Raw genomic sequence first — 27,479 nt, 5'->3', positions numbered from 1 at the left:
TTTTACTGTGACCGATTTCTCACCTATTCTGATGATGTCATTCGTTGCCACTTTTCTTCTCCACAGAGAGCAAATCTTTTCCTGTCTATCACATCGCTGAACATATGTCCTGCCCATGTCTTGACTGAAGTTTAGTGCTCTGTGCATTCATAGGATCTTTTTTGTTTTTCTCTTCTTGATTCCACTGGATCATTCTGGCAGTGTACCATACTAGTGGCTTGGATCAGATTCTTTAAGTTTTTTCATTCTTCTTCTGTCATATTATTTCCTCACTTCTTCTTTGACTTCCTTATATTGTAACTCTTAACAGTTATCTTATTTCAAGGTGTGTGTAGGGGCCATGCTTGCTTTCATTAACATGTATGCAATCTGATTGTACACATTTTGTGCTGTTTACAGATATTGGTAAGTATTTAACCAAACCATCCTGTAGCTTTATGTGTTCATTTCTACCTATGTTGTCAAGTTCCGTATCTTCGTTTCTGACCATCCGTGTAAAGTCTGATGATCTATGTATAGCAAATGATTAACTGTTTGTTCTCTTTGCTGATATGATAAACAAAGTCTCACTTTTCTTTCTGCCTGTCTCTTTCTTATATCCTTGAATGAAAAACAATATATAAATGTAAGGTAATACTTGCTATTTGTAATATAAGTCCTTATGTGATGACTTCTTAGACATGCACTTACATAGCGATGGATGTTTTCAAGTATTTATTTAATCAGACAATTTCTTTTGTCAGACTCCTCTGTATTCAGTCCAGCAAAATCGTCTTCTGCTGTTAATGTAAGTGGAACTCAAGACCTGTCCCGCAACAAGAACATAGTGAAACCACTGGCTTTGTCTGTGCAGCTTGTAGGAAAGACATTTGCCACAGGTAATAATTTACCTTACAGGAGCCCAAGTTGGGTAAGGAGCTGTCCGCTTAGTAGCAGGCAAATTTGTTATCCATACCCCCAAATTTCTGTAGCTTTCAAAAACTCTGGGCATGAGTGTCTTGCATTGCCGTTATCTCCACCTTGGATAGTGTCCTGGTTCTCAAACTTGACAGTTGGGTCACTACACTTTAAATGGAACCAGTTGTTTTCCTTCACTGAGCTCCATAAGAGAGAGGATAAACCGCACCAAGTCAACTTTGGGTGATGTGGCACCTTTAAATATTTGTGATCAAAAAATACTTATTTGTGATCAAAAGGTGCAAAAGCACTCTTCCCATTTAAAAAAAATGTAAAATGTTCATTATTTTTATTTTCAACTAATCATCTGTAAAAATAACCAATTTATAGAAATACAGAATTTAAAATATTTTTCCATACCTCATTTGTTTTGCATTTCTTTTTCATAAAAAAATGTTTTTAAGCTTTAAGGAAGGAATAGTCCTTTTTCTGTACATTATTGTCCTTTCTATTTTTGTGGAAAGGAAAGACACTAACCATCCTTCTTTTGGCTGTTTATATTGTTGTTTGTTTTGGGTTTGTACTTCATATTTAGTCTTTATGCTTAATTATAGGGTTGCTCACCATCCTATCAGAAGGACATTAGGTATTGATTCTGGTAATTTTTCTCTTGTTATTTTTGTTCTTTGGAAAATAAAAGACATCTAAAAAATGAACTCTCTTTTAAATCAACTTTTGTGCATTACGTGTGGAATTTTTCAGTAAGAACCCCTCCACCCTGTGCACGACCACCCAGCATGTATGTGTTCCATCAGTCTAATCCAAGCCCAAAAGTGTTCCATGGCCAAATGAGTTTGGGAGATGCTACTGTAGTGGAAGGTGGTTGAGGCTCATTTGTAAGGTCTGCAGTGAGGAGGTTGGACTTGGTGGGGGATCTGAGTGTGGGAGGCTCATGGCTGCCCCCAACTGACTTAACAGGGCCTAGGGATCACTGTCCCCACCAACAGTGCAGGGGGGCTAAAGCAGATTCTCATCTGGTTTCACTTCCTGTGCAGGTGTCAGCACTTCCATGCGGCTCCTGAGTGGGGCAGGTGTGTGTTTCCATGCATTCCCCATGCCTGAGCACCCTTGCAGCCAATGAGAACTGTGGGGGTGGTGCCTGCTTGCAGCAGTGCATGGAGACTCCTTGCTGCCCCTTGTCTCAGAGATGCTGTGAAAGGGGGGTGTAGGTCACCTCTGGGAGTCACCCCAGATAAGCAGTGCACCTCTTGTCCATTCCCACACCCCTCTCCCTCCCTCCTGCAAACTCTGAAACCTGTACACCCCGCTCCCTCCCACTGCCCAGCACAGAGCATGCATTTAGCACCCAACCTCCCTCCCAGAGGCTTAACAGCTGGGGGTTGAGCCTTTGACCTGTTCTGGGCACCACCAAAATTTCTACAAACTTGCTGCCCCTCACAGCCCCACCGTGGGCACTAACTGTTGCACAGAAAGCAGGAAGGCTCCTAACACAGAGAAGTGGCACATACGTGGTATTAAGGCTGTGTCTACATTAGACTTAGAAGTTGACTGTGGATATGCAATTTTAGCTATGCCAATTGTGTAGTTAAAAATGACATATTTCCTCCTGGCTAACTTGTCTGACCGGGGAAGCTCAATGGGAGAGTTTCTCCCATCGAACTTCCTTACTCCTTGCCCCTTGTGAGGAGCACAGGGGTTAACCTTAACTCCTGAGAGCTTGATTTCATGCATGCACAAAATCTAACCCCAGAAGATTCACCCTGAGCAGGTCAATCTTCTGTGATAGTGTAGCTAATCCCTAGGTCTCAGGAGGGCGCTTTCAGCTGCAATGCCATCGGAGCAGAGAGACTACTTTCTTCAGCTGGGCAGTTCTGTGCTTGCAGCAGCTGGAGGGGTGGGGGTTAATGGCATGTAACCCCTTGTGCACCCCCATGCTTTGCCCCTGTTTGGAGGAGGCATTCCCTCCCCCATAAAAACTGCACCCCCATACCAACAGCATCGTTGTTGCTGTGCCCTGCCCTGCCCAGCTTCCCTGCCGTTTTCTTCAGAGAAGCACAGGAATTCTGCAGGGGGTATTTTGTGTGGACATGCAGGCATGCAGAATCCCACCCCACCCACCCCGAGTAGTAAGATGTTGAATGAAGTTTACCTTCCTTTAAAGGAGAATTAGTGTTTGAATGAGCAATTGTGAATCCTTAATCACAATGGACTAGCCAGACACTTCATGTAGACAGTGACATCAGTAATTGGGCACATAGACTAGGCAGATTGGTTCCTAGTTTGAGAAATGCCAATTCTGAGACTATTGTGCAAGATTATGTTGTCCTGTTGGCTGACTTTGATTAAAGATAGGTCTAGTAGGTAAAGTAAGGCCCTCTTTTCCTGAAGGATTGTATAACTTGAAACTGAAGTGCCCCATACCATCACTGCCCACTAATATGTAGTAAACATTTAAAACAATAAGAGCAAGAATTATAAAATTTACCAAGCCAAATGTAAACCTCTCCATTCTGCCTAATGAAAATTGTATTTTATCACTTTTACGCTAAGGAGTGAGGTAAAAGATGCCTGGAGATTTCTAGAAGCTAAATTAGTGAATCGGGCTGTGTCTACACTACGAGATAAATTCAAATTTAAGTCAGTTAGCTCGATATTACCACATGATTGGCTCCACTGTAAATACCATTAACTAGATTTAGGGAGCACTAGTCTTGAGATTACAATATCGCCATTACCTGATGGGCGTAGTGCCAAGCTTGAATTCAGAAGTTCAGTTAAAGGTCAATGTGGAAGCGTCGTGTCTTAAAATGGAATTTATTAGGCTCCAGAGGTGTCCTGTATGTACCCCACAATGTCCCTCAGTGCTCCGCTCTGGCCGCTGCTCTCCAGGTGCGCAGGAATTTAGGTAACAGGAAGACCATGAATTTCAAAGTGGGAGCGGTAAGCCTGTGGCTGTGGGCTCATGTTTGTGTGAGAACCTGAGACATGTCTCTTTCCTTCTTTGCCATGAGTGCTGTGAGCGCATCCCCTGCAGGGAGTTCATGGTTCTGTCTCTACACTTGGTATTTTTTTCTGTACTTCATGGTGCTGGGCACTGCCCCGCTGCACCATGTGGCAACAAAGCTGTTGTGGGGGTTGTGTTGGCATATAAGGCAGAGAAACTTGTTCTCGGTGGTTTACATTTGTGCACGTACCCCCCTCTCTCCCCAACGAGCACCTGACCCAAGAAAAGGATGTGCCTGCCATTCGGTGCTGACCATACTGCCAGGCAGCACCATGTCCTAGCTTGTGTGCCTTTAGGGCTCCAAGGGCGGGAAAGAATTTGAGGGGCTCACCACCACTGGGGGATGAAGTCTCCCCCAGCAGCTATGGTATTTGTGGGCTTGCTGCCACCGGTGGGGAAGTCTCCCCTGGTGGCAAAGATAGTCGGGGGGACTACTTCAACTGGCCACCACTGAACATCCACCCCCCCGTATCCCTAGCCAGGCACCCATGGGGCTTGCTGCCACCGGGGGGGACATTCCCCATAGCTGCTAAGATAGTCGGGGGGGACCACTTAACTACTTCAACATTTCAACTGGCTCTGTAGCCACAGACCACAGCACCCCTCATTCCCCGCCAAAGATATTTTCAGGCGCTTGCTGTCCATTGCAGACACCTGCTGGCTTGATATTTCTGTTATAAATCTTCTTGCTAACATCTTCTATCTGTCTTCATGCTTTGACACCCCCCTCCCACCAAAAGAAAAACCACGTGGAGGAGGAGAAGTTGAGGTTCCTGTTTCCGTTTTAAGTTCAGTGTATGAGATTTCACTGCCACCCCCCCGGGCTGGCAATGTCTGTGTAGTGAAGAGGGAAGACAGCAACCTTTTTTCCTAGACTTTTCTATCCTCTTTCTTCTAACTTCAAGAATACAGTCTGCGTCCCTGTATTATTTTCGGGGACTGGATGCAATGATGGGAGGGGGGACACTCAGTGGATGGTCAGTTGAGAACACGGCCTGTGCACAGAAGCCTTATAGTGCACAGGAAAGCCAAAATCTCTCCCCTCAGCAGCCCTCCTTTTTCAAAAACTTTCCTACTTTCTCCTTCTTCAAGCTTTTTGGGGTCCCTGTGTTATTTTCAGGGATCGGATGCGATCACGGGAGGGGGACACTCAGTGGATGACCAGCTGAGAATTCAGCTGCAGAAGAAGGATGTTTTTGTAAACTTTTTTGCCATCTCTGTGGATGCCCTACTTTTCCTTCCTTCTGATGGAAAAAATGGACGTTTGCTTAGCATGGGGGACGAGGCAGGGGGATGAGGAAAATGCAGCGTGGAAAGATGATGTCAAAGACTAGTGACCATACCCAGAATGCTACAGGGACGAGGGAACTGTGAGAGAGGTTCCCCGCAAGGCACTACTGCAAGAGTCGATGTTTGCCAGTTGAGTGTGGCACCAGTAAGTCGACTTAGTGAGGAGCACATGGGGAGGGGAGGATAGTCAAAATCAAATTTATAAATTCCACAATTACAAAATTGATATTAATAAACATGAATTTATCTCACAGTGTAGACACAGCCTCACACATTTATCATGTGTGGCTTCCCACAAGGTTGCTTCAGAATTCTTCCTAGATTTTATGGTTGTGGTTTTGGCTTTGTTTTGTTTCAGTTCCCTTCCCCCTCCTCTCCCTGAAATATAGGAGCCTTACTTCAAGGTGAGAATTTTGCTGACTGTGCTTGAGAGAGTCTCCAGTAAGTCCATTTGTATTTGAAGATGCCCCAGGGTTAAAGTTCATTCAGTCACAAATCTTGTTGTCCTCTTGCTTTACATTCTGTGATATGATTTATTTTGAGTTAAAGATCATCTGAAGCTGCATTCTCTGTGTACTTTGTTGTATTCAGCTCCACTCACACTGCGTTCCAACGATGTAGCAAATGGAAACAGTAGTGGAGGAAGAAACAATATGTTGAGCTCTACTTTCTCTCGGCCTATGCCTCACTCAACTTCCCCCAGCCCTGGCTGCTTTTCTGTAGATCAAGGTAAAAGAAAATCTGTTATTTCATTTTAAACTCTTTATTGTGCTTGCTGTTGAGCCTGAAAACTGTAGCTTTGTTTTCTTTTCCACATCTCTTCATTTCAGAGTAGTGTGTTGCTGGCACGAGTGTTGCTGACAACGATGCATGCCTTATTGCAGATACTAGTGTTTCTCCAGTCAGAATGTGGCCTGTTGTAAATTGAAAACAACTCAGTGGAGTTTGTAGCCATCCCAACAGAAAAACAGTGTGAAGTCAAAATCCATCCGAGGGGTTGTGTACCTGAATGTGAACGGGATATGGGAAGAAGGGTATTTTGAAATATATTTTTCTTTATTCCTCTTCAGCATCAGTGTCTAGTTCTGGGCCACCAAAGAAACGACACCGGGGATGGTCTCCTGGGTCACCTGTCCCACCTCCTGGTTTAGTTGTACCTGTTCCGACAATTCGGCCTCTTGCAAGGACGGGTAAGACTTTTTAATAATTAAGTGGATTCTTATAACAATAACTTCTGCTCATCCAGCTTAGTGACCTAATAGTGCTTCTCTAAACTTGTGCAGTACACATCATTACTTCTATTAGAGTAATGACCTCAGGTCGCACTTGGGAGCAGGTCCCGGCTTTGTTGGACTTTTTAGAAACATGTGATGACATGGTTCCTGCCCCAAACAACCTGCAGTCTAATTTAAAATGAGGCAATATTGGAGCATGACAATGAGAAGAGGGAAAAATGAGGGTGAGGATAATAATACAATCTCATGGTTAACTATCCATAACTCAGCGCTTTGAAAATAAATATATGCAATATCCATTGGCCGTCCTCTTGAGGTCGTAACTTCCAGACTGTCGCAGCATGCTGTAGATACTCCATTGCTGCCTGGGATGTTACGTAGCTTAATTCTGGTTACTTGGAACAAAATGTTGTTAATGAAAATCTCATCAAGTCATCCTTAGCTTGAAGGATGATCGCTGCAGGAAGGGGTCTTGACATTTCGGGGTTGGAGAATTCTTAGGGCTTCATCATGGACATAAAATGTTGGAATCCATATTAAGGTAAGAGCTAGGGTTAAATAAAAAGGTACATTAACAACTTATATGTTCTGCTATGGTAATTTAAAAATATAACTACTACCACAATCTCACTCTTCAGCTGCAGTACTCAAGGTGTTTTGCAAAGGGAAGTAAGTATTGTTTATCCCCATTTTGCAGAAAGGGAAACTGAAGGAAATAGTTCAGATCCAAAGTTTCAATACTACCATTGGTTATGGGTGTGTCCATTTCTGGGTGTTCAGTTTGAAAGTGAAGCCCAAGGTGTCCCAGAGAGTTTGAGCATCCACAGTGGTAGTCAGTATGAGCAGTGGAGGCTCAGCACCTGGCCCTCTCTCTGTGTGGGCATCTCAAATCAGTAACCATTTGTGAAGATCTTGTCTTAAATGACTTGCTGAAGTCAATACAGAAAGTTAGAACCCAGATCTCTTGACTCCCAGACTCATGTCCTGTAGCTTGACCTCTCAGTCCTTTTGTGGTGCCCATGAATATACTTTTACTGACAAGCAACATATTAGCAACATTTTAAAATGGTCATTTAAACAGGGAGCTTTTCAAACCAGTTGCAGGTGGTCAGAAGCCATCTTCTGTTTTGTTGTTGCTAGTTTCCTTGCATAGATCTACTTCATACCCATGTTGCATTTGTTCTCAGAGAGAAATTCTGGGTAAACAAACTTCTAGTAACAGGTAAGTTCCTACAATTTAAAGTTGAGATTTTTGGCCTATGTAGTGGAGGTCAAAAATTAGAGTGGCCTCTTCCTTTTTCATGCTGACAGGTAGCACTGAAAGTTGACCTTTATGGACAAATTTTCTATTACTTGTCTGTTTTAGAGGATGAAGATTCAAACCTGTTTTTTTTTTTTCCTCTCCCTCTCCATGAAACAATACAACAGTTAGAAAAAAGTTTTATTTTAGTGGTGGGGCCAGCAAAGGATATTGGGTCTTAATTTAAATTCCTTAAAACTGTAACAGGAAATGCAAAGGTAGTTTGAATTTTATTGCCGTTAGTGATTTACAGGAGTGTTTTTTATATGTTCATAGGGGCAAATCACAGTATGAGCCTTTTGGTAATGGAAGTTTCTCTTTCTTTGTTTTATAGAGCCCCTTTTGTCGGTCCCAGTTCCTCAGTCCATGTTAACTGGAATTTTACAGCCTCAGCCCATCCCTGCAGGGGAGACGGTAATAGTTCCTGAAAACCTGCTGAATAACTCAGGAATCAGACCAGTGATTCTTATAGGTAAGCCTCATGTTATAATAAGTGACATTGTACCTCTTGAATAACTGCAAGCTCCCTCTGGGATTAGGGTTTTGTGTAGGTAATGAAATTCACTTTTGTGATTAGCCCATGAGTACAACAGAAGGTCACCATGCTTCATAAGACTTTCAGCAGCCTCTTGTGTTAATTGTGCAATATTAATAATGAGAAGTTTGGGGATTTCTGCCAAGACCTCACATATGAAAGGTTCCTGGCCAGATCAGATTAGATCCTACATTTGTATTTTGTACAAACAAGGCTTTTACAAAATCTAAGCACAGAATATTTCTGTGGAATTAAAACAACTTTCCAGTGCAGTTTCCCAAGACAAATAAACATTTATTTGCAGTGTTTACAACACTATAGCATTGTGCTGCTACTTGAGAGGAAGTGAAATTGATGTTGAATTGACTCATCAAAACTGACTAGTTCTCCCCCAACTGTGTAAATAATAAATTGGAGTATTAAACTATTTCACGTGTATAATGTGTGTGGTTAGTAATATACCATGTGTAAGGACTTTGCTGTTGTGTTAAACTATTACTTTTAATGTGAAAATCTCCCTTTGAGGTACATTAGTCCAAAATAACAATAATGAAATTCTTCAGATTCAAGAGTTGTGCTAAAAACTCAGAATAAGTCCCATGACTGTCCAGTTCAGTGCAGCATTTCCCTTTGTATAAAGCACCCTGCATTTTAGGGAACCATTTATACCAAATCATCCCTGGAATGAATTATAAGTTAAATAGTGGAAAAAGGCTCAAAGTCTTTAATCACACAACTGGTCTTTACACATAGTAGAGGTAATGGGGCTACCTACATGAATAAAGATTGCCTGGTTAGGATTGCAGTTAATTTGTATTTTTTTATTTTATGGAAGTGCAATGTACCGAATACTTACAGTTCTATCATTTTAATAGTTACATTTCCATATTAATTTCATGACAATTATGTGCTGCCGTTGGGCTCCTGGCAAGCTGGCAGGACAGTTCTCACTTGGGCCCAATGTTATTGTCCCTGGGGAAAAAAGAGTTCTATTGGTGATACAGCATCAGATGTACCAGAATTGTTGGGTCTACTAAATATTGAGGAGAATGTATTTTAAAAGAAAAACTTAGATGAGAAAAAAGTAGTCTATTTCTATACTTGTCTTCCTTTTCTTTTTTCTTTTTATTTAAAATATTTTTACCCTACCTCTCTATTTAAAATATTTTGAGGCGGCTTACAAATTTTTAAAAAAATATAAACAGATATAAAGAGATTTAAAAATACAAATCCTTAATCTTACCAAAAAGATTATCTTTAATTGCTGTATTAATTAAACTGGTCATGAAAATATAAATGCAGATAAAAATTAAGATGTTCATCATAACAATGAACAGTACACAGTGTCTGAAGCACATTTGATTCAATTTGTGCTGCTTTTGTCAGATTAAGATTTCTGTACTGCAGGTTTGTAGATGGCAACTTGGTAACAATTGAACAGATTACTTTGTTTATGAATAAGTAATTCCTATCTTGGTGCTGGGCAGACAATCACGGTAACTTTTGGTAAATTGATATTTGTATATACAAGGTAATACACCATTGGCATACTTGATTTCTTCTGCAGACAGTAATAATGTGTGGTGTGGTCACCATGATCCCATCTTTTGGTGTGTAGCATTATGCAGAAATTAGGGAACATAACTGTTGGAAGGTTTTATAGATACAAACTAGGGGTCTCTTTTGTTTTTTGTTTTTGAAGGTTATGGCACTTTACCCTATTTCTATGGCAATGTTGGTGATATTGTAGTAAGTCCCTTGCTGGTGAATTGCTACAAGATTCCACAGCTGGAGAACAAGGATTTGGATCTTTTGGGCTTGACTGGCAGTCAGTTACTAAGTGTGGAGAACATGATTCTTTTAACCATACAGTATCTCGTCCGGTTAGGTAAGCCAAATCTCATATTCATTCCAATGTTTAATGCTTACTACTTCTGTTGTCTCCCTTCATCTCTAGTATGTACTTCCTCTTGCTGGTAGCCAATTTTCTTTCTATCTTGCAGCTGGAAGAGAAGATAATCTGTATCTACAGTCAGTGCTCTTTTGTAAATATGCCTGAAAAGGAGGTGAATTTGAAGGGCAGTCCTGTCTCTGTCCTCCCCTTGACCAAGGTCACCTTTGTGAAAATCAAATATCATTCTGCATTGCAAATATTTCATTTGCTTAGGGTATCCAACCTTCTGTTTTCACATCCCTGTCTAAGAGCACTCCATCCTTTTTTCATTCAGAATTTCATGACAGAGGCTTACAGATGTGTTGTCACCATTGTTTTGGAGACTGCAACATTTACATGAAAACTACCTCTGTTGTGCAAACTAGAGCAAACCATTTCATACACAACACATTCTTGTTTTCTTGAATGTATTTAATATGTGCCCTACCCAGAATGTTAGGCAACCGAGTGAGTTGCAGGTTTTCTAACCTTTTTTGTAGACAGACCCTTTCCTTATGTGAATATAAATATAAGCTATTAAAGGCATAGAGAGTAGTGTGGGGAAGTGCTATGTAAGCCCTCTCTCACAGACATGTCAGCCTTGACTTGCAGTTTTCCTTTCATTTTAGTCCTAGGTCAGCCTTGCACAGAGACTGCCAGTCATAGTGATTTTGTAATGGGGACTCGTGGCCTTTTCTGCACTAGATAGATGTTTCCCTCACCATGCATGTACCATGAAATGCATTTTCACACTCTTGTGTTCTCAGTGGGACACAAGTTATGATGAGACCACATTTGAGAGCAGGTTTGTCTTGAGCACGTCTACTTACGATGTGCTTTGCCACTGTGCCTTCCTCTCCTGGAGCAGTACCTTGGTGAATTGGAAGCTGGCATAATAGCCCCAAAAGCACGTATAGTCCTCTCACTGCTGTACAACAAAGAACCAGTCTCTGCATAGGTCAGTGGTTCCCAAGCTTTTCAGGAGCAGGGCACACTCACTTTTTTCTTCACTCTTTTCTCACTTTGTTTCAACAGTTCCACAGCACACTCAGTTTTTTGAGCTGAAATGACTGTTCATAAACATCACTTTTACTTACAGTTACTATGGTTACAGTCATACTAGAGAGGTTTGCAAAGTAGTAGTGCAAACAAGCTAAACAAGGATCACATGGATTAATGATTCAAATCCACCACAGAATACACCGTCTTCGACAGCTACCATAGACACATTTCCAAAATCTGCTCAACACAAGTATCAGAGAGGTAGCTGAGTTAGTCTGTATCTTCAGAAACAACAAGGAGTCCTGTGGCACCTTATAGAGGAACAGATATTTTGGAGTGTAAGCTTTCATTGGCAAACACCTGCTTCGTCAGATGCATTTGATGAAGCGGGTCTTTGCCCATGAAAACTTATGCTCCAAAGTATTTGTTAGTTTATAAGGTGCCACAGGACTTCTTGTCGTTTTTGCTCAACTCGACTATTTCTAACTATTTAGAGCCCTAAACCTGTTCCCCATGCAGCATTCAGTTCAGGTATCTAAATTTTATCTTTTTGTGTTATGAATTTCATATTTATAACAATATTTTTAAAAGTGTAATTTTTATTAAATAATTGAACCAGTAAATAATTGAAATCAACGGATCAGAGCAAAATGCAAAGTAAGTAACAACTTACTGGGTTAGAGAGAAATCTGTGCCTGCCGTTATACAAAAAGGTGGGCAAGTGATGTTGAGTAATCGAGAAATTCCAGCAGTTACTCAATTTCTTGGGGGAGAGGGGGGGAAGAGGAGGCAGCTCCAGAGAGCAGACTCCTCTCCCTGCCAACAGACTCCCTCCTCTCTCGCTACACCAGTTGGTGGGGGGACAAGTTGGCGGGGGACTACCTGCCCACCTGTTCAGGCTGGGAAGCAGCATTTCAACTGCCTCCCAGCACCTATGGACTCCTGTGGTGTTGGCATTTGCCCTCGAGGCAGCTCTGCAGGCGAGAGGGGGGGTGGAATTGACCAGCCCCATACCAGCTGGGACTCAGGCAGCCTTGACAGCCTTGTTTGAGCCCCAGCTGGGGTGGGATTGTCAGTCCCGCCCCCCATCCCCATGAGGGCTCTGCAAAAAGCAGAGGTGAGTGGAAATGGATGACATTTCAGTGCACACTTGGACAGTTGTCATGGCACACCAGTGTGCTGCGGAGCACCAGTTGAAAATCACCGGCATAGGTGGACTGTGTGCTTTACTTTCTGCTCTCTGCTGGGAGTTAGTCTGAGCTGTTCACTCAGTATTTGGCTGAAGCTGTCATGTGCCTTTCCCTTATGAGGTAAATGCTTGTATATTGTCATCCTCAGAGGTGAGCATCTGGCATTTCTAGCACACTTTTCTAGAACAGGAACTTAGTTCCAAGTCTTTTCCTCTTGGATGGATAAGAATATTTCAAAATGCAGCATGATGCTTAGGGATCTCTGTAAATCAACTAAAAAAATTCCTCTTGTTTGGAAAATGTTCTTTTATTCCCTGGCAAAATGTTACAGTTCTGAATGTGTGTAATTTTAGATGAAGAGGGAGAATTTTCTGGGAGACACCAGGTTGTTGGCTTTGGTTATCTACTTTTTAAAAAAATCTCTCTATACCCTTCCCCAGACTGAGACGCTGCATTGGCTGCATCTACCCCCCTAAAGACACCTGTCTTATCTGCTCTTTGAACCTTAGCTAAGAAATCATGTCATCATTGAGGCTTCCCGCTCCCACACTTTGGCTGCCAGGGATGCCATTTGAAACCATATCCTAGGATTGACTCTGCTTTAAAATATGATTTATACAATGACATACTATTGAAACATTAAGCCCTATTGGTTTATTTAATTCCTTTATTTATGAGAACCAAAGATTATGTGTTAGGTCTCTAGCTAATTCTTGGTGCTTATGCAGCTTCTTTTGTTGGCCAATGATTTAAAAAATAAGTCTGTCCTATAGTTCTCCTCATTATCTCTTGTTTGTGTTAGAGTGCGTATGTGTATATGTACATCTCTGGCAAAACATTGTGAATATGGATGCCCCCCCCCCAACAGTGAGCCTCACCCTCAGCTCTCCAGTTGGCCCTGCCTCTAGCCGCTCCGAGTTTGAACCTACCCTCTCCACCCCCTGAATAGTGCCCCCCATCCACTCACTAGGCCCGAAGAGCCCCCAGCTCATCCAAACACCTCACCCCCTGCTCGGCTCAGGGTCCCTCTACCCCCCCCCCACTCAGACTGAACTCCCTCCTGCAAGGTCTCAACATTCCTCCTGTCTGAACAACCCACCCCATCCCCACCCAGAGTGAACCCCTCTCAGAGGGTCCAAACCCCCCACCCCCACCCCTGCTCAGACTGAGCCCCCTGCCTGCAAGGCCCCTACCTCCCCACCGCCTGAACATAGTCTCCAACCCCCAGCCTAAATACCCCACTCCTCCCCTCTCAGCTTGAACCCCTCTGACCCACACTCAGACCAAACCCCCCTCGCAAGTACCCAACATCTCTCCTCACCCAAAACCCCAACTCTGTGTCTGGCTGCAATTGTACAAATCTAAAAATGCCCAGGGTTTTGCTCTGCCCCTGCACATTCATTCCACATCCCCCACGCCCTCCCCGCCCCAATCTCTCCCAGCTTTTCCCAGTTGTACTTGCCTCAGCTCAAGTTACAGCTGCTCCGGCTAGTCAGCAGGGAGCAAAGTCAGAAACCAAGTGGGCAGGAGCAGAGCCCCTTTCCATTTTTGTTTAGGGCAATAAGATCTGTGGGGGGTGGGTTCAGGCTGGGAGCTCAGCCCATGCAGGCAGTGTGCTTGCAGCCCAGCCGTGAATGGAGCCAGCCAGCGTAGAGTTGGGGAGAAGCAGCTCCTGGGGAGGCTGCATTGCTGCAGTTACCACGTCGATTGCTGTACACTTACTGTCAGGGTTTTGGACATTGTGCTCAAATTAATTAGTAGTGGGATTTTCCCGGGCTGTGGGCTCAGGGGAGCCGGAGAGAAGAAACAAAGTGTTCGCTTGGATGGCGAAAGGGTGCTCACATTCACCGGGGGCTAAAGGATCCTCTTCTACCTACTTTCCTAGCTCTGTGATGACCTGAGGCTCGGGGCAGCCCACCAGTGATGGGCTTGTAGCTCCCCTTCATGCCCTGGGCTGTAGGTCCCAGCAACTAAGATGCTTCAAGAGCAAGTTTGCCATGGGCTGCTAGTGGAGGTCAACCAGATAAGATTTGGTTCATTCTCCCAGTATCTCTGTGAGACAGAAATTATTATTAAACCTGTTTCACAGATAGGTGGTTCCTGCTCTGTCCAGGAGTTGCAGGTTCGTGACCCTGTCCTGCCATCGAATGCGCAGCATTGACCTCAGGCTGCGTGTGTGGAAGCGTTCCAGCAGTTTCACATGTTTTCTGTACCAGGTCCAGGTTTCACAGCCATACAGGAGACGGGTCAGGACTACAGCCTTGTGCACTCTCAGCTTAGTAGCCTATTAAGTAGGCTCCCTGCCTTTTTTGTGTCCCAGCAGGCCCCTCAGAAAGGCCAAAGGTGGGGGCCATGTGCTCTGTGCACCAGGAAACCCCTGGGTGGGGAGGAGGGCTGTCATTGCCCCCACCCCCAGCACAGTCTCACAGCTCTCAATGGCTGGAGGCTGGGCCATGGGAACTGCCTGGGCCATGCTTGCGGTGCACAATGCCTGCTCTCCCCACCCACCCCCTCCTGCTGGCTCGTGGCGCTCAGAGAGCACATGGTCACGGCAGCTGGCTGCGTTGAGTGGTGCGCAGGGGCATGGAGGGCAGAGAGCCTGTCTGAGGGTTCCACTGGACTGTTCGCTGGGAGGCCCCTGGGTAAGCCGTTCCCAGCAAGAGCCTGCACCTGGCATCCCAGTCCCTCTCTCCTTCCAGCTCTCTGCACCCCTGCCCCAGATCACAATCCAAACCCTCTGTTCCCCACCCCAAAGGTCACAAACCAAACCTTTACTCCCCCTCCCCAGGCCACAATTCCTTCCCAGACCCTGCCCCCTCCTACACCTCTCCTCCTAGCCAAAATCTTCTCCTGCACCCGTACCCATAACCCCCCTTGGACCTTGCACCCCTATCCCCTGCCCTGGCTCACCACTCCCTCCTTCACCCAACCCCCATCCCAAACCCTGCACGTCCTCCATTATTATCATGTCAGAGTGCAGCCCTTGAACACTTACCAAATTCTTGGGGTGCCCCCCCAGAAGGGATTGCCCATCCTGTCCTGTTGCCTGTGAATCTCTCTGAATGGGTGATTCAAACAAAGCATTTTGAGTGAAGTGGTAGAATGCTGTGATCCTCTGGAATCTTTTTTATCGATTTATTTCCCCTTCCTGCTAATTTTTTCTGCTAACACATTTGACTGTACATAGCGAGGGCTTTGTATAATGTTCCTGAATTGTTCCCAGAAAGAGTGTTGCAAAACAGAGTCATTTGTGGTTGTGGGTCAGTTTCTGTCCTTGTTTCATCTGTAGGGTGACCATATCTCCCTGTCCCAAAATGGTACAGGGAGACATGGGGGTGGGGAGGGGTGGCTCCTCCTGGCTCCATCAAGCCTCAGGGAGATGGGGAGGAGGTGGCAGCTGCTGGTGCTCCCCCACTACCAGCCCTGGGGAAGTGGCACAGACATGGCAGCTGAGTGCTGTCCGGTGCGGGGGGCCCAGATATGGGACACTTAGTCTCTTTTAAAAAATATGTAGGGATGTCTTTTTGGCATCCCCAGATACAGGACTGTCCCACCAAATACGGGACGGACGGTCAGCTTATTGGTCTGTAGCAAAACGAAATTTACAGTGAGTTCTTCTGTTGTGCAATACCTCAATTTAAAAAAAAATGAGCAATAATCCATTAATAAGTTGTACCTTTTCCAGATCCAAAGTGATCAGGAAACCTGGGTGGTTTCAGTGGTTCTTTTACATTCTTTTTTACTTCATTGCAGATTTCACGTTTGGAAATCTTGTCTTTGATGGTAGCATTGATGTGTGGCAAGAGTGGGACATCCTTTATTATACCATAGAATGACCCTCTGGACACTGTGGGCTGTACTTACTTTTTCTAAACTCATATTTTATGATATTATGCAATGTGCTTTGAACAGAATCTCATCATATGTAGCAATTCCATCCCTTTATGCCAGTAAATTGTGTAACCATTTTTTTGGGGGCTACTTGTTTAGAATTATTGTCTCCAGCTATTGTATGCTTGAATTATTTTGGATTTCTTACCAGCGCTTGCAAACTTGTTTCAGAAATTGGTAACACTCGAGTCAGTGTATTTGAAACCCTTCTTCCTGCTGCTCCCTGCTTGCTTTGGTTACAGGCACTCTTGGAAGCTTGTCCACATTAAGAAGCTCCTTACCAAATCTGAATCCCACAGTTAATGTACACTGTTGAAATTTCATTATCATTTTTTGAGGTTTAAATGGTGCTTTGTACAGTGGTGTCTGTACTGAGGCTTCCAATAATGTTTGGTCTGTTTCTAGCTTGACAAATTTCTGTGCATAAGCATATTCACAACCAAAATCAATAGCTCACTTTTCATTTTTCTATCTGATCATTGTTCTGGTGACTATTGAGCAGTGCTTTGGAAGTGCATGCCGCTAAATTATCACCAGGAAAAAGAATAGCCTAAAAACCATGCGATTACACTTGAGCCTATTATCACAACTGTTGATTAATTTGCAAGTATTTCCATATTGGTGCTTCTTTGACAACATATTTAATTCTTAAAAGTTTCTCTTAATGATTCAAATGCATTTCTTTCCTGTTCTTAAGCAGCATTCTTATGTGGCAAATTGGGGGTGAATTTCATGAGGTATAATATAACTTTGAATCTTGCTTTGGGATCTTTCAATTTATGTAATTACTTCCATCATTCTTCAGTTTCTTTGTTCTCCTTTGACCTCCAAAGTTTCTGTTCTACATAACTGATCTGATTCAGCCAGTATTGCTTTTGTATGTGCTTAGTTAGGTTCTTTTGTGGTATGTTGCAGACATTGTCTCTTTTGATGGCAATCATTCCCCCATTCTCCCTGTCAGATTTTCAGCCACTGTTTCAGCAAATCATTACTGATATTTTCTCCAAAATCAGCTCTTCAAAGATCTGAAATGTGCTACTTTGGTAGATCTCAGAAATTGAGACAGTTCTGAAGGGAAGATATAAATATGTATGTACTAAAAAGGTGAGACAGAAGAGAATTCACTTAATGTAATTGCCCACGTGCTGGGTATGATTATTAATGTATCTAACATATGCATTGGCTAGCAGGGGTGGTAGACTTGGTAAGCTTTTGTCATGAAAAGCTGATTTGAGATTTTTGCAATGGACACTAACCCTTCCTTTTTCCCGGCTTGTCTACACTTGCCCCCGACTTCGAAGGGGGCATGTTAATCAGGGCGATGGCAGATTACTAATGAAGTGCTGCGGTGAATATGCAGCACTTCATTAGGCTAATCCTCCTCTGCGGTAACTTCGAAGTGCCAGTATGCATGTAGCCACAGGCACTTTGAAGTGCCCGCGCTATTTCAAAGTGTCTTTACTCCTCAAAATTTTGGGGAGTAAAGGCACTTTGAAGTAGCACGGGCACTTCGAAGTGCCTGCAGCTACACTCATGCTGGCACTTTGAAATTTGACACTTCGAAGTTGCCGCGGGCGTGAACTAGCCTAATGAAGTGCTGCGTGTTTACCGCAGCACTTCATTAGTAATCTCCCGTCACCCTGATTAACATGCCCCCTTCAAAGTTGGGGGCAAGTGTAGACCCAGCCTCTGTGTTTCAGACACCCCTATCCCCAACCTTTTTGTCTTCCTCCTTGAAATATTCGTAAAGTAGAATTGGGCCTTTTATATATGGCAGTCTAATGGCTGCTCTTTGATATTGAAGATCAAATTGCTGAAATGTGAATCTATTTCCTGTGGCACTGGGCAGGGAGTTTGGCAAAGTATTGTGTTTCTCATTCTGCATTTATTGATATTATTTTACCTGTGCAAGGCTATCTTTGGAAGCACTCATTAGATTTATTTTAGTGTGGCAAGTGTTACTAAAATAGGTAACTCTAGGGATTGATACTGAGGTACAAAGCCTCTAACTCATAATTTTAGATTCGTGACCTGAATTTTGAAAATCCATCAGCCAAGTTCCAGCATTGTATATACAACTCTTAAGATTAGAAGTTTGAAGTTTAGTTACATTACTGAAAAATCAGAATCAAATGTACGCAGTACCTTCTGCAGTCGGGTTACTTGTGGAGATTCTGGGAAAACAAGCTGAATGTTTGACATTCTGATATCAGTGGCAAGCTCTGACTAAGGCTTGAGAGGGAACACTGAGATTTTTGTTTTCTGGACCACTGGAAGGTAGAGAGGTGTCTAGTGTACAGTAGTCCGATGATTTAGGGCAAAGAGGTTAAGAAGGAGATGACATTTTTGTTATGTTGACAAATGGCTTCTGCAATAAAGAAATGAGAACAGGCTCAAGCTGGTAAGTATCCATTTTAAATATTGTGAAAAATGCTACAAATGCTCAGAGAGTGTCCTCACCAGATGAGCAAATGGTTGATCTTGATGTGACAACTCTTTGATAACAGATGATGTTCTTTTTTTTTTTTTAATTGTAGGGCCTGACCAGATACCTCTCAGGGAAGAATTTGAACAGATCATGCTGAAAGCTATGCAGGAGTTCACAATGAGAGAGAGATCCTTGCAAATGAGTGGTCAGTGTGTCTCAGTGTCACCAGGTCAGCTCCCTTGGCTTGCTAGGTTAATCACCAGTGTATCTCAGGACCTGGTGCATGTGGTTGTTACCCATAATTCTCTGGCTGAAGGCATTTCAGAAACTCTGAGATCGCTCAATGAAATGAAACATCATCAAAGGCTACCAGATTATGTTGTTGCAATCTGTGCATCAAAGAACAGAGGAAATGAATTCTGTGTAGTTGTCTTGGGTGAGTAACTTTATAAAATGATGTGGTTACAAACACAGTTGCATTCTGCCTTTTTATCTAATGGGTCATCTTTAACATCTCCATAATAATTTTTGTTCCCCTTTTGTACCTGTGCAATAACATTGCTCTTTCTACTTCTCCCTGGGCAGGATTTTGTGTAGTAATTGCTGGCTCCTGATGGAAGAGTAGCTGCATGCTTGCCAGCAGCTACTCCCTGAAGCAAATTCACTAGACTTACACTGTCCCTGTGCCTGGGATATCTGATGGCTTGCTCTTCTGAATGGCTGCTGTGGGGGATGGGCCAGGGTGTCCCTTATGCACATGATAGCTACATGATTTTTGCACCGTAATGCTGACAAGCTAATGCAAATGAGTAGACTACCAGTAATTTTGCATGACAGTGTGAATAAGGCCCTATCAAATTCGCCATCAATTTCAAGCTCACAGGATTTTTTAAAAAGTAAACTGAATGATTTCAGCTATTTAACTCTGAAATTTTGCGTTGATGTAATTGTAGGTGGGTTAATCCCAAAATTATTTTTTTCTGTTTTTTGCTGAGGTGTGACAAGATTGTAAGGGGGTTGTGGAACTGCTGCACTTACTTATGCAGTGCACCTGGGGGTTGCACTACCTTCAGAGCTGGCAGCTAGTCACTGGGAGCCCACCCTTGAAGGCAAAGCCACTGCCAGCAGCAGCCAGCGGGGCATGTGGTGTTGCTGTCCTTAGTTCTGTGCTACTGCTGCTGCCTGCAGAGCTGGGCCTTCAGTCAGCAGCCACTACTCTCTAGCCAACCAGCTCTGAAGGCAGCAGCACAGAAATAGGGCAGCATGGTATGGTATTGCCACTCTTACTTCTTTGCCGCTTATGGCTGGGCACTGCCTCAAGAGCTGGCTGCTCAGTGTAGAAGTAAGGGTGGTAATACCAAGAAACCCTCTAACATAACCTTTTGATCCCCCTGTGACTCCCTTTTGGGCTGGACCCCCAATTTGAGAAATGCTGCTCTTCCCCATGACTTCAGTATAGTTTAGGGTAAAAGCATCTTAAACACTAGGGTTCACAGTCCGTGATGCATTTTTCCTGTCCATGACTTTTTGGTAGGGCTCCAAATATAAAATACAGGCAACTATTTCTTCCAGACTGATTTTTTTTTTTCTCGCAGTAGTCCTTTGTTATAAATTTTCCATGTGCATGTGTATGAATTTGGGACTGTACTATTCCCTTTCCAAAATTAGTGTTATCTACCAGAATGAAAAAATTGGACAGTTTCCTCTTTATGTTCTCCCAGAAGTTTCCATCCCTTCTGCAGAAGAAGTGCGTGCATTCTGTACCTCCTTTTACCAAAAAATAGCTTGTGGACCAACATAACTGTGGACCGCATCTTGCAAAAAAGTGCTAAAATGACACCAAATAGAATAAACTGACTGTTTCTGTTTGATAATCCCCCTCTCCCAATCTCCTCTACAAAAGGCGATGGAGGCCGAAGGCTGAATATTAGCATGTCACTTCCACAAGGCCATTACACACTGGGGAATTTTTACAATGAGAATGCACTGTGTTCAGCCCAGACCTGTCCTTTCTGTTCTCTAGGTCAGTATCAGTCTAGAGCACTGGCAGAGAGCATGCTTACAACCAGTGAGTTTTTAAAAGAGATCAGTTATGAGCTGATCACAGGAAAAGTTAGTTTCCTGGCATCACATTTCAAAAACACATCTTTAGGTAAGTGAGTTTAAGGATTTGAAGTTTCTCCTAACAGATTAATTTTCTGATTCTTTTGCATGTCTTCTCCTGTTCAGGAGCTAGTGTAAGGGGCAGAGAGTTAAATGCAGATCCCCATTCTCTATTAAATGCCGAAGGAGAGCCTCTCGACCTCACCCTACCTTGATTAGTGAGCATGAAGGCATGCTTTCTCTCCTCCTCAGTGGGCCTTGAGAGCTCCCCATCCTGTTTTAATCTATTTTAACCACCTCATAAGCAGAATATGATGCAGAGCATCTGTAGTTGTATGGGACTTATGTGTGCTAATCAGTGAACGCATTTGCAGAGTATTTGTTCCTTTGTGATCATCAACTATTACAAGCTGTAAAGGAAGAGCTATGAAACATCCAGCTATGGCTTTCTTTTGGAGTTAAACTTTATGCAAGTGTCAAATCATTAGTAAAGTGAAGATAGTAAATGTGACATATTGGAACACGTTATAAATATTTTCACCAATCTTCTTCCTTCTGGACACACACTTTTTTTGTTAAATTCTTAAATAGGTGATGATTTGGACAAGTTGCTAGAGAAAATGCAGCAGCAACGAGGTGACTCTGTTGTAATCCCTTTTAATGGAAATGTTAATGAATGTGTGTCATCTCACGAGGCAGCTTCCATGGTTTCAACACAAGACTTGGGTAATATTTTTCTTTGCTGGATTTCATAAGATGCATGTGCCACAAAGTAGTCTGTGGACACTATTCAGCCAGGCTGAAATTGTTAGTATCTCTGGCTGAAGGCAAAAAGGAAAACCACCTCGCTAATTTTGGCATGAGGTCTTTTGTAATAACTTCACTATAGCACAGAAGCTTCCTCATTCTGCCTTTGATAGTTCTAGAGTTAAAAGAACTTTGCTCTAAACTCATGTAACAAACTAACTGGAGCAGACGGAAATTCCCATTTATTTCTGACTCTCTGGATTGATCTCACCCTTTTATGCCTGGAGTGAAGCTATGGTCTTGAGCTTATGTTCTGTTTCTGACTGTGCGCAGACTGCTATGTGAGCCCATGCAAATGTTTCAGCCAACTTAGCCTTGATACTTGTTTCTGTATATGTAAAATGCTGATTATACCTAACACATGGATGAGCTATGAGATGGTTATTAATGTTTGGAAAGAGCTGTAAGTGCCTCACATCAAAAGTGCCCTAGATATACAAACACCAGTATTATTTAATTACATTGTTCAGTGTGACATGCAAAGTAATACATAGCCTCAATGTATGAGCTGAAGATGGATTGGCTGCTTTAATGCTGAATTTAATTACCCCTGGCCTTTTCAAAATATTACAGTTAAACCTCGAATTTTACGATTATTTCATTTTTTATATAAGAGTATCAGCAAATAAGTAAAACTGATTTGCTGTGAATTCTTCAATTCCTTTGGGAGCCAGTAACACATGATGGGTATATGTGACATCTCAATGAGATCTTGCCTTCACTGGGGCAAAAACCTGTGTTCTTAACTCAAACAAGGTAAAATTATAATGAAGACCAAGCAATGTCTCCTCTATATGTCTCCTCCCTCCCCTACTCCACCCTGCCAGTGTGGGGTGTGTGGTCGGTCCTCTTGCTGTACCGGCTCTCCCCATCTCCAGCATGTTTTGGCTTCCCACTCCTGGTCACTGCCCTGTACAGTGTGTCCAGCTGGCTGGGGAGGGTGATAGCAGCTGAGTGAGCTAGATCCCCTCCTATCTGGCATGCTCAGTGCACAGCAACAACTGCCTTGGAGAGAGCCTGGCTGGGGAAGGGTGGCAGCAGCCCATTCTCCGTCCAAGCTCAGCTTTTGGGGACAGGCTGAAAGTGCTGCAGAAGATGAGGGGCTCTTCCTTCTCAGCTCCTGTCCCAGGCAGTTGTGTCTGGGGTGGCTCAAACTTCCCCAGCCAGGCCTGCTTGAAGGCAGCTGCTGTGCTGCCCCTGTGCAGTGTCCCAGCACAGCCAAAAAAACTCTGGCCCAACCCATTTCTCTCCCCACGCAGGCATCTGCGGAGGGAGCCCTGACCTGCTAGTTTCCCCAGCCCCTACACGAGTCATTTCAGCTGTTACGGAGGAAGCTAGCAAGCTCCTCTGGGCTTGTTCCGTGCCAACAAGACACACCTGCAAGCCTTGTTCTCCATGGAGGGGAGGAGCTCAGCTTGAAAGCAAAAAGGTTACCACACAGGAAGGGGAGGTGAACAGGAAGAGAGCTGTAACACTCAGAGACGGCTGGTAACAGAGATACTTCCAGCTGAGGAGGAAACGGCTGCAGCATCCTCTTCGGGACGCTCCATCAGTGCTCATCACTCTGTTCTGGCCCCTTCCAAGAGTATGTCGACATTCCTCAATCCTGGCAGCTGTCTGAGCAGTCATCTTGCAGCCCCAAAGTCTTGTTTCAGTGGCAAGCCACAGTCTTTATAGCCTATGTGTCTTAGAGGCCAGGAACAGTGCAAGAGGGAAAGCAAGGGAACCCAGGCCCACCCACTACTCTGGGTCTTGACCTGGGGACTCTCTGCTAGCAGTCTTGTCCTGCCCTCCTTCTCTCCCTTTATCTGCCCTCATGCTTCCCGGGCCACTTCCCTGTGACCCTTGGCTTAAGGCCACAACCTGAGAAGTAACAGGTGGGAGTCCCTCTCTAGCTCACAGAGCCTGCCCAGTTTTCCTCTCTTCAGGAGCTCCTACTTCTTTCCTGCCTAGAGCAGGAGTGAGCTTCTCTCAGCCATGTAGTCTTTTATAGGGCCCAGTCTGGCCCTGATTGACAGACTGCTTCCCATCCTGATTGGCCAAGATTGCACCAGTCTCCTCTGGCTTGTCAGCAACCCCCTCCCTTCAGGACTGAGCTGCAGCACTTGTACGGGGACCTTATAAAAGACTTTTTCAGAAAAAGTCTACAGTACATAATGTCAACTGGATCAGTCTTGCTTGCATGATTGTCAGCTCCCCCCAAAGAATTCTAATAGATTGGTGAGGCATGATTTCCCTTTACAAAAGCTGTGTCAACTCTTCCCCAACATATCATGTTCCTCTATGTGTCTGACAATTCTGTTGTTTAGTACAGTTTCAGCTAATTTTCCTGGTATTGAAATTAGGCTATTTGGCCTATAATTGGCCAGTATTGCCCGTGGAGTCTTTTTTAAAATAATATTAGCTATGCTCCAGTCATCTGATACAGAGACTGATTTAAGGGATCGGTAATATGCCACAGTCTATTTCATATATGAGTTCCTTCTAAACTTGGATGAACACTATCTGGTCCTAGTGATTTGTTCCACTTTAATTTAACAATTTGTTCCAAAACCACCTCTCATACCTCACTCTGGGACTGTTCCTTAGATCTGTCACTTAAAAAGAAGGCTCAGATGTGAGACTCCCTCACATCCTCTTCAGAGAAGACTGATGCAAAGAATTAATTTACTAAAGACTGAATAACAAATGAGAGGCAAATTTGTCCCACTCAATATGCATTGTGTAGTTCCTTATTCCACAAATAGCTCCACTGAAATCAGTAACATAAGGGTGACGGAACTGGCACTCAACATTGGCACAAAATACATGGGGTCCCCGTTGTATGTGTCCCCCTTAATGCTGTTTTGCATTTACATCGCTGCTGAAAAGCAGAACCATTCCACTTTACGTCCTTACATTCCCTGCATTTATGTCCTTTGTTCCCCACGCACTTGCCCTCCTAATTCATGTTTTGCACCGGCATGCACCTGAAGCAAGTGGCAGTGCCTCTCTGACACATCTCCCTCCCTCCCTCCCTCCCTTGGTTGGAAACAATGAGTTCTAGGTGTAATGCCAGTGCTAGCGGAATGAGTGGAGTTAGTGAATGTAAACGGTGCCACAGCAGCAGGACTCTGGTCTTAAAATTGGATGTTGTGAAGCACAGTAGAAAAAGGTGAACGTTTGACTGACGTTGCTTGCCATCTTGGACTGCCACCAACCACGGTGCATACTATTATCAAGAATGCTGAGGACATTGCAAGTACAGCAAAGCGTGATTCAAAGCCTTCCTCTGTAAAGATTGCATGGCAAAGAAGTGCTGAAATGGAATGGATACTGGCTATACGGCTGGAGGATCGACATAAAAACAGCATCCCAATCAGCCTCTCCTTCGCTCAGGAGAAGGCCTTCAGCATGCATGAGGACATAAATATTGATGAAGAGGAGAATGCTGGGGAAACATTCACTGCCAGCCAAGGATGGTTTTATGGATCTCAGGTAAGGTATGGATTTAAAAATACATGGGTGCAGAGAGAAGCAGCTAGTGCTGACATGGCGGCAGCTGTGATCTTCACCAAGTTTTGAATGCAGATGAGATAAGTTTGTATTGGAAATGGATGTCATATAGACCCTATTTTTCTATTAATGAAAAAAATTCTCCTGGCTTAAAGGCCTTTAAAGATCACCTAACTCTTCTGGTAGGGGGCAGCATTAAAGGTGACAAGAAGCTCAAGCCATTACTTGTCTATCAAAGTGAAAACCTACAAACTATGAAAACGTATGTGAAATCTCAGCTTCCTGTCATAGGGAGATCACACAGAATTCATAGCAGCATTTCATTAGCGTATTCCAAAGTGCCACATTACCATAGCCTCTCTGAAAGGAGGGGCTAATGTGATCACAGTCATAGAATCCTAGAAGCCAAGGTCTGGAAGGGACCTCAGCAGGTCTTTGAGTCCAGCCCCCTGTCTAAAGCAGTATTAACCCCAACTAAATCATCCCAGACAGGACTTTGTCCAGCCAGGACTTAAAAACCTCTAGGGGTGGAGATTCCACCACCTGTCTGGGTACACATTCCAGTGCTTTACCACCCTCCTGGTGAAATAGTTTTTCCTAATGTCCAACCTACACCTCTCCCTCTGTAATTGCAGGCCACTGCTCCTTGTTCTGCCATCTGTCACCACTGTGAAGAGCCTCTCTGCATCCACTTTAGAGCTCCCTTTCAGGAAGCTGAAGGCTGCTATCAAATCACCCCTCACTCTTGTTAATAGAATGTTTTTTTGTTTTAATGATGGGAACATTAAAATGTGTTTTAATAAAAATGGCGTTCAATTTAAAATGTGTGAATAAAATATTTTAAAATCGTGTGTGGGGTGTGAGTTGTGTTTTGGTTGTTTGGTATGATGAGTTCAGAACAGCAGTGTTATGTTTGAGATCTGGGAACCTAATCCTCCTGTATTGCATTGTTTCCTATGGGATAAGGTGCCATGCTCTGCATCTCATGGGTGACTTAGAGGACTTTGCAGAATGCATCCCCCTTATTTACCTTGATTCCTATGGGGGGGAAAATACCCGCTTTATGTTGTTTTGTTATATTCCAGGAAACTGGGACTTACATCTTCAATATATATCAGGGACCCCCTGTATTGTCGAATTTTTTACTAAAAATACAAAGCTGTTAGTTGTGTACTGCTTAAAATAAATGAACTATTATCGTATATTATCTTTTAATTTTTTTAAAAAATAAATTTTTCCCAGGCACATCTTTTGAGCCAAGTTTTCCATCCATCAGCACTGGGTTTTTTTGTAACAGAAAGACTGACAGAGCTATAACTGCGATGTTATTACAAGGTTATATTTGATAATAATATGTTAAGAGTCTGAATTATTCAGAGCTAGTGAAGTGTAATGAAAAGTGCGTATATACTCACCAAGTATTTTTAAATGTAGCAATATACCTATTCTTTGGCAGATATGACTGTTGACACATGCTTAGAGAGAACATTATCATCTAGATAAAACTCCACACCCCAAATTTTTCATAGACAACTTTGATTCAATGCCTTCCATAAGGCTTCCATGTACCTGCATGATTAGGACACCTTAAAATCAGGATTTCTCCTCCTCCTCTTGACTGAGGGTCTGTGGTCTCACTCACCTTTTCATTCCAGACCATTTCCATAAATGTGTGGCCAGCCCGATGCTGCCATAGTCACATACCCCAGAAAGCAGAAACCAGAATGGCTCAACCCCACAGATAATTTCTCACCAAGTGCCTTTCCACCCAGTAAATGAGAACCACTTCGGTCTTGTCACAGCAGAGCAGTAGGTATCAATGTCGTTCATTGGCATCTGAGCACAGCAGAATCAACAGTCTATGGTCAATGTGTTTTTAAGACAATTATTGCCTTGATGTGGGATAGCTCAGTGGTTAGACCACGGGCCTTGTAAACCCAGAGTTGTGAGCTCAGTCCTTGAAGAGACCTTTCCAGGTCTGGGGCATCTCAGATTAAAAAAAAAAAAAAAAAATCTGCCAGGGGTGGTGAATAGGTTCTGGGGTGAGTTCAGGGGACTGAACTCAATGACCTTTCAAGATTCCTTCCAGCTCTATGAGATATGTACTGCTATATGATATGAATGCTCAAGGAACTGTATGTGGCAAGAGAAGATTTAGAATTACATATGTATTGGTTCCCTTTGGTTGCAACGTACTATGTTGGCATTGAGGTGTCAGTGGGTTGCAGTCTTGTAAGCTTCAAAGCACTTCATGTAGTGATAAAAGACCACTATCTTGAAGAGACCATCTTGTGTGGAACCAAATTTTGACTTGCAAAGTAGGTTCTGTCATGATGATACCCACCAGT

The 27,479-nt window shown here is 43.5% G+C and overlaps 1 protein-coding gene across 1 annotated transcript in view; it reads left to right on the top strand.

Annotated features, from left to right (window-relative positions):
• The window catches only part of GREB1L (GREB1 like retinoic acid receptor coactivator), a 142,928-nt gene that overhangs the window by 54,740 nt on the left and 60,709 nt on the right, over nucleotides 1-27,479 (top strand). Inside the window, exons 7-14 of the mRNA XM_074985832.1 lie at nucleotides 744-878; nucleotides 5,804-5,941; nucleotides 6,283-6,402; nucleotides 8,082-8,219; nucleotides 9,985-10,170; nucleotides 18,836-19,162; nucleotides 20,750-20,878; nucleotides 21,421-21,555. Of these exons, the coding sequence (XP_074841933.1) occupies nucleotides 744-878; nucleotides 5,804-5,941; nucleotides 6,283-6,402; nucleotides 8,082-8,219; nucleotides 9,985-10,170; nucleotides 18,836-19,162; nucleotides 20,750-20,878; nucleotides 21,421-21,555 (1,308 nt within the window). The remainder of the gene's footprint in view (nucleotides 1-743; nucleotides 879-5,803; nucleotides 5,942-6,282; nucleotides 6,403-8,081; nucleotides 8,220-9,984; nucleotides 10,171-18,835; nucleotides 19,163-20,749; nucleotides 20,879-21,420; nucleotides 21,556-27,479) is intronic.

The sequence above is a fragment of the Carettochelys insculpta genome, chromosome 2, assembly GCF_033958435.1.
Source record: "Carettochelys insculpta isolate YL-2023 chromosome 2, ASM3395843v1, whole genome shotgun sequence".
NCBI classification, from domain to species: Eukaryota; Metazoa; Chordata; order Testudines; family Carettochelyidae; genus Carettochelys; species Carettochelys insculpta.
Note: the sequence above shows the minus strand (reverse complement) of the source record. Positions and strands in the feature narration are given on the sequence as shown.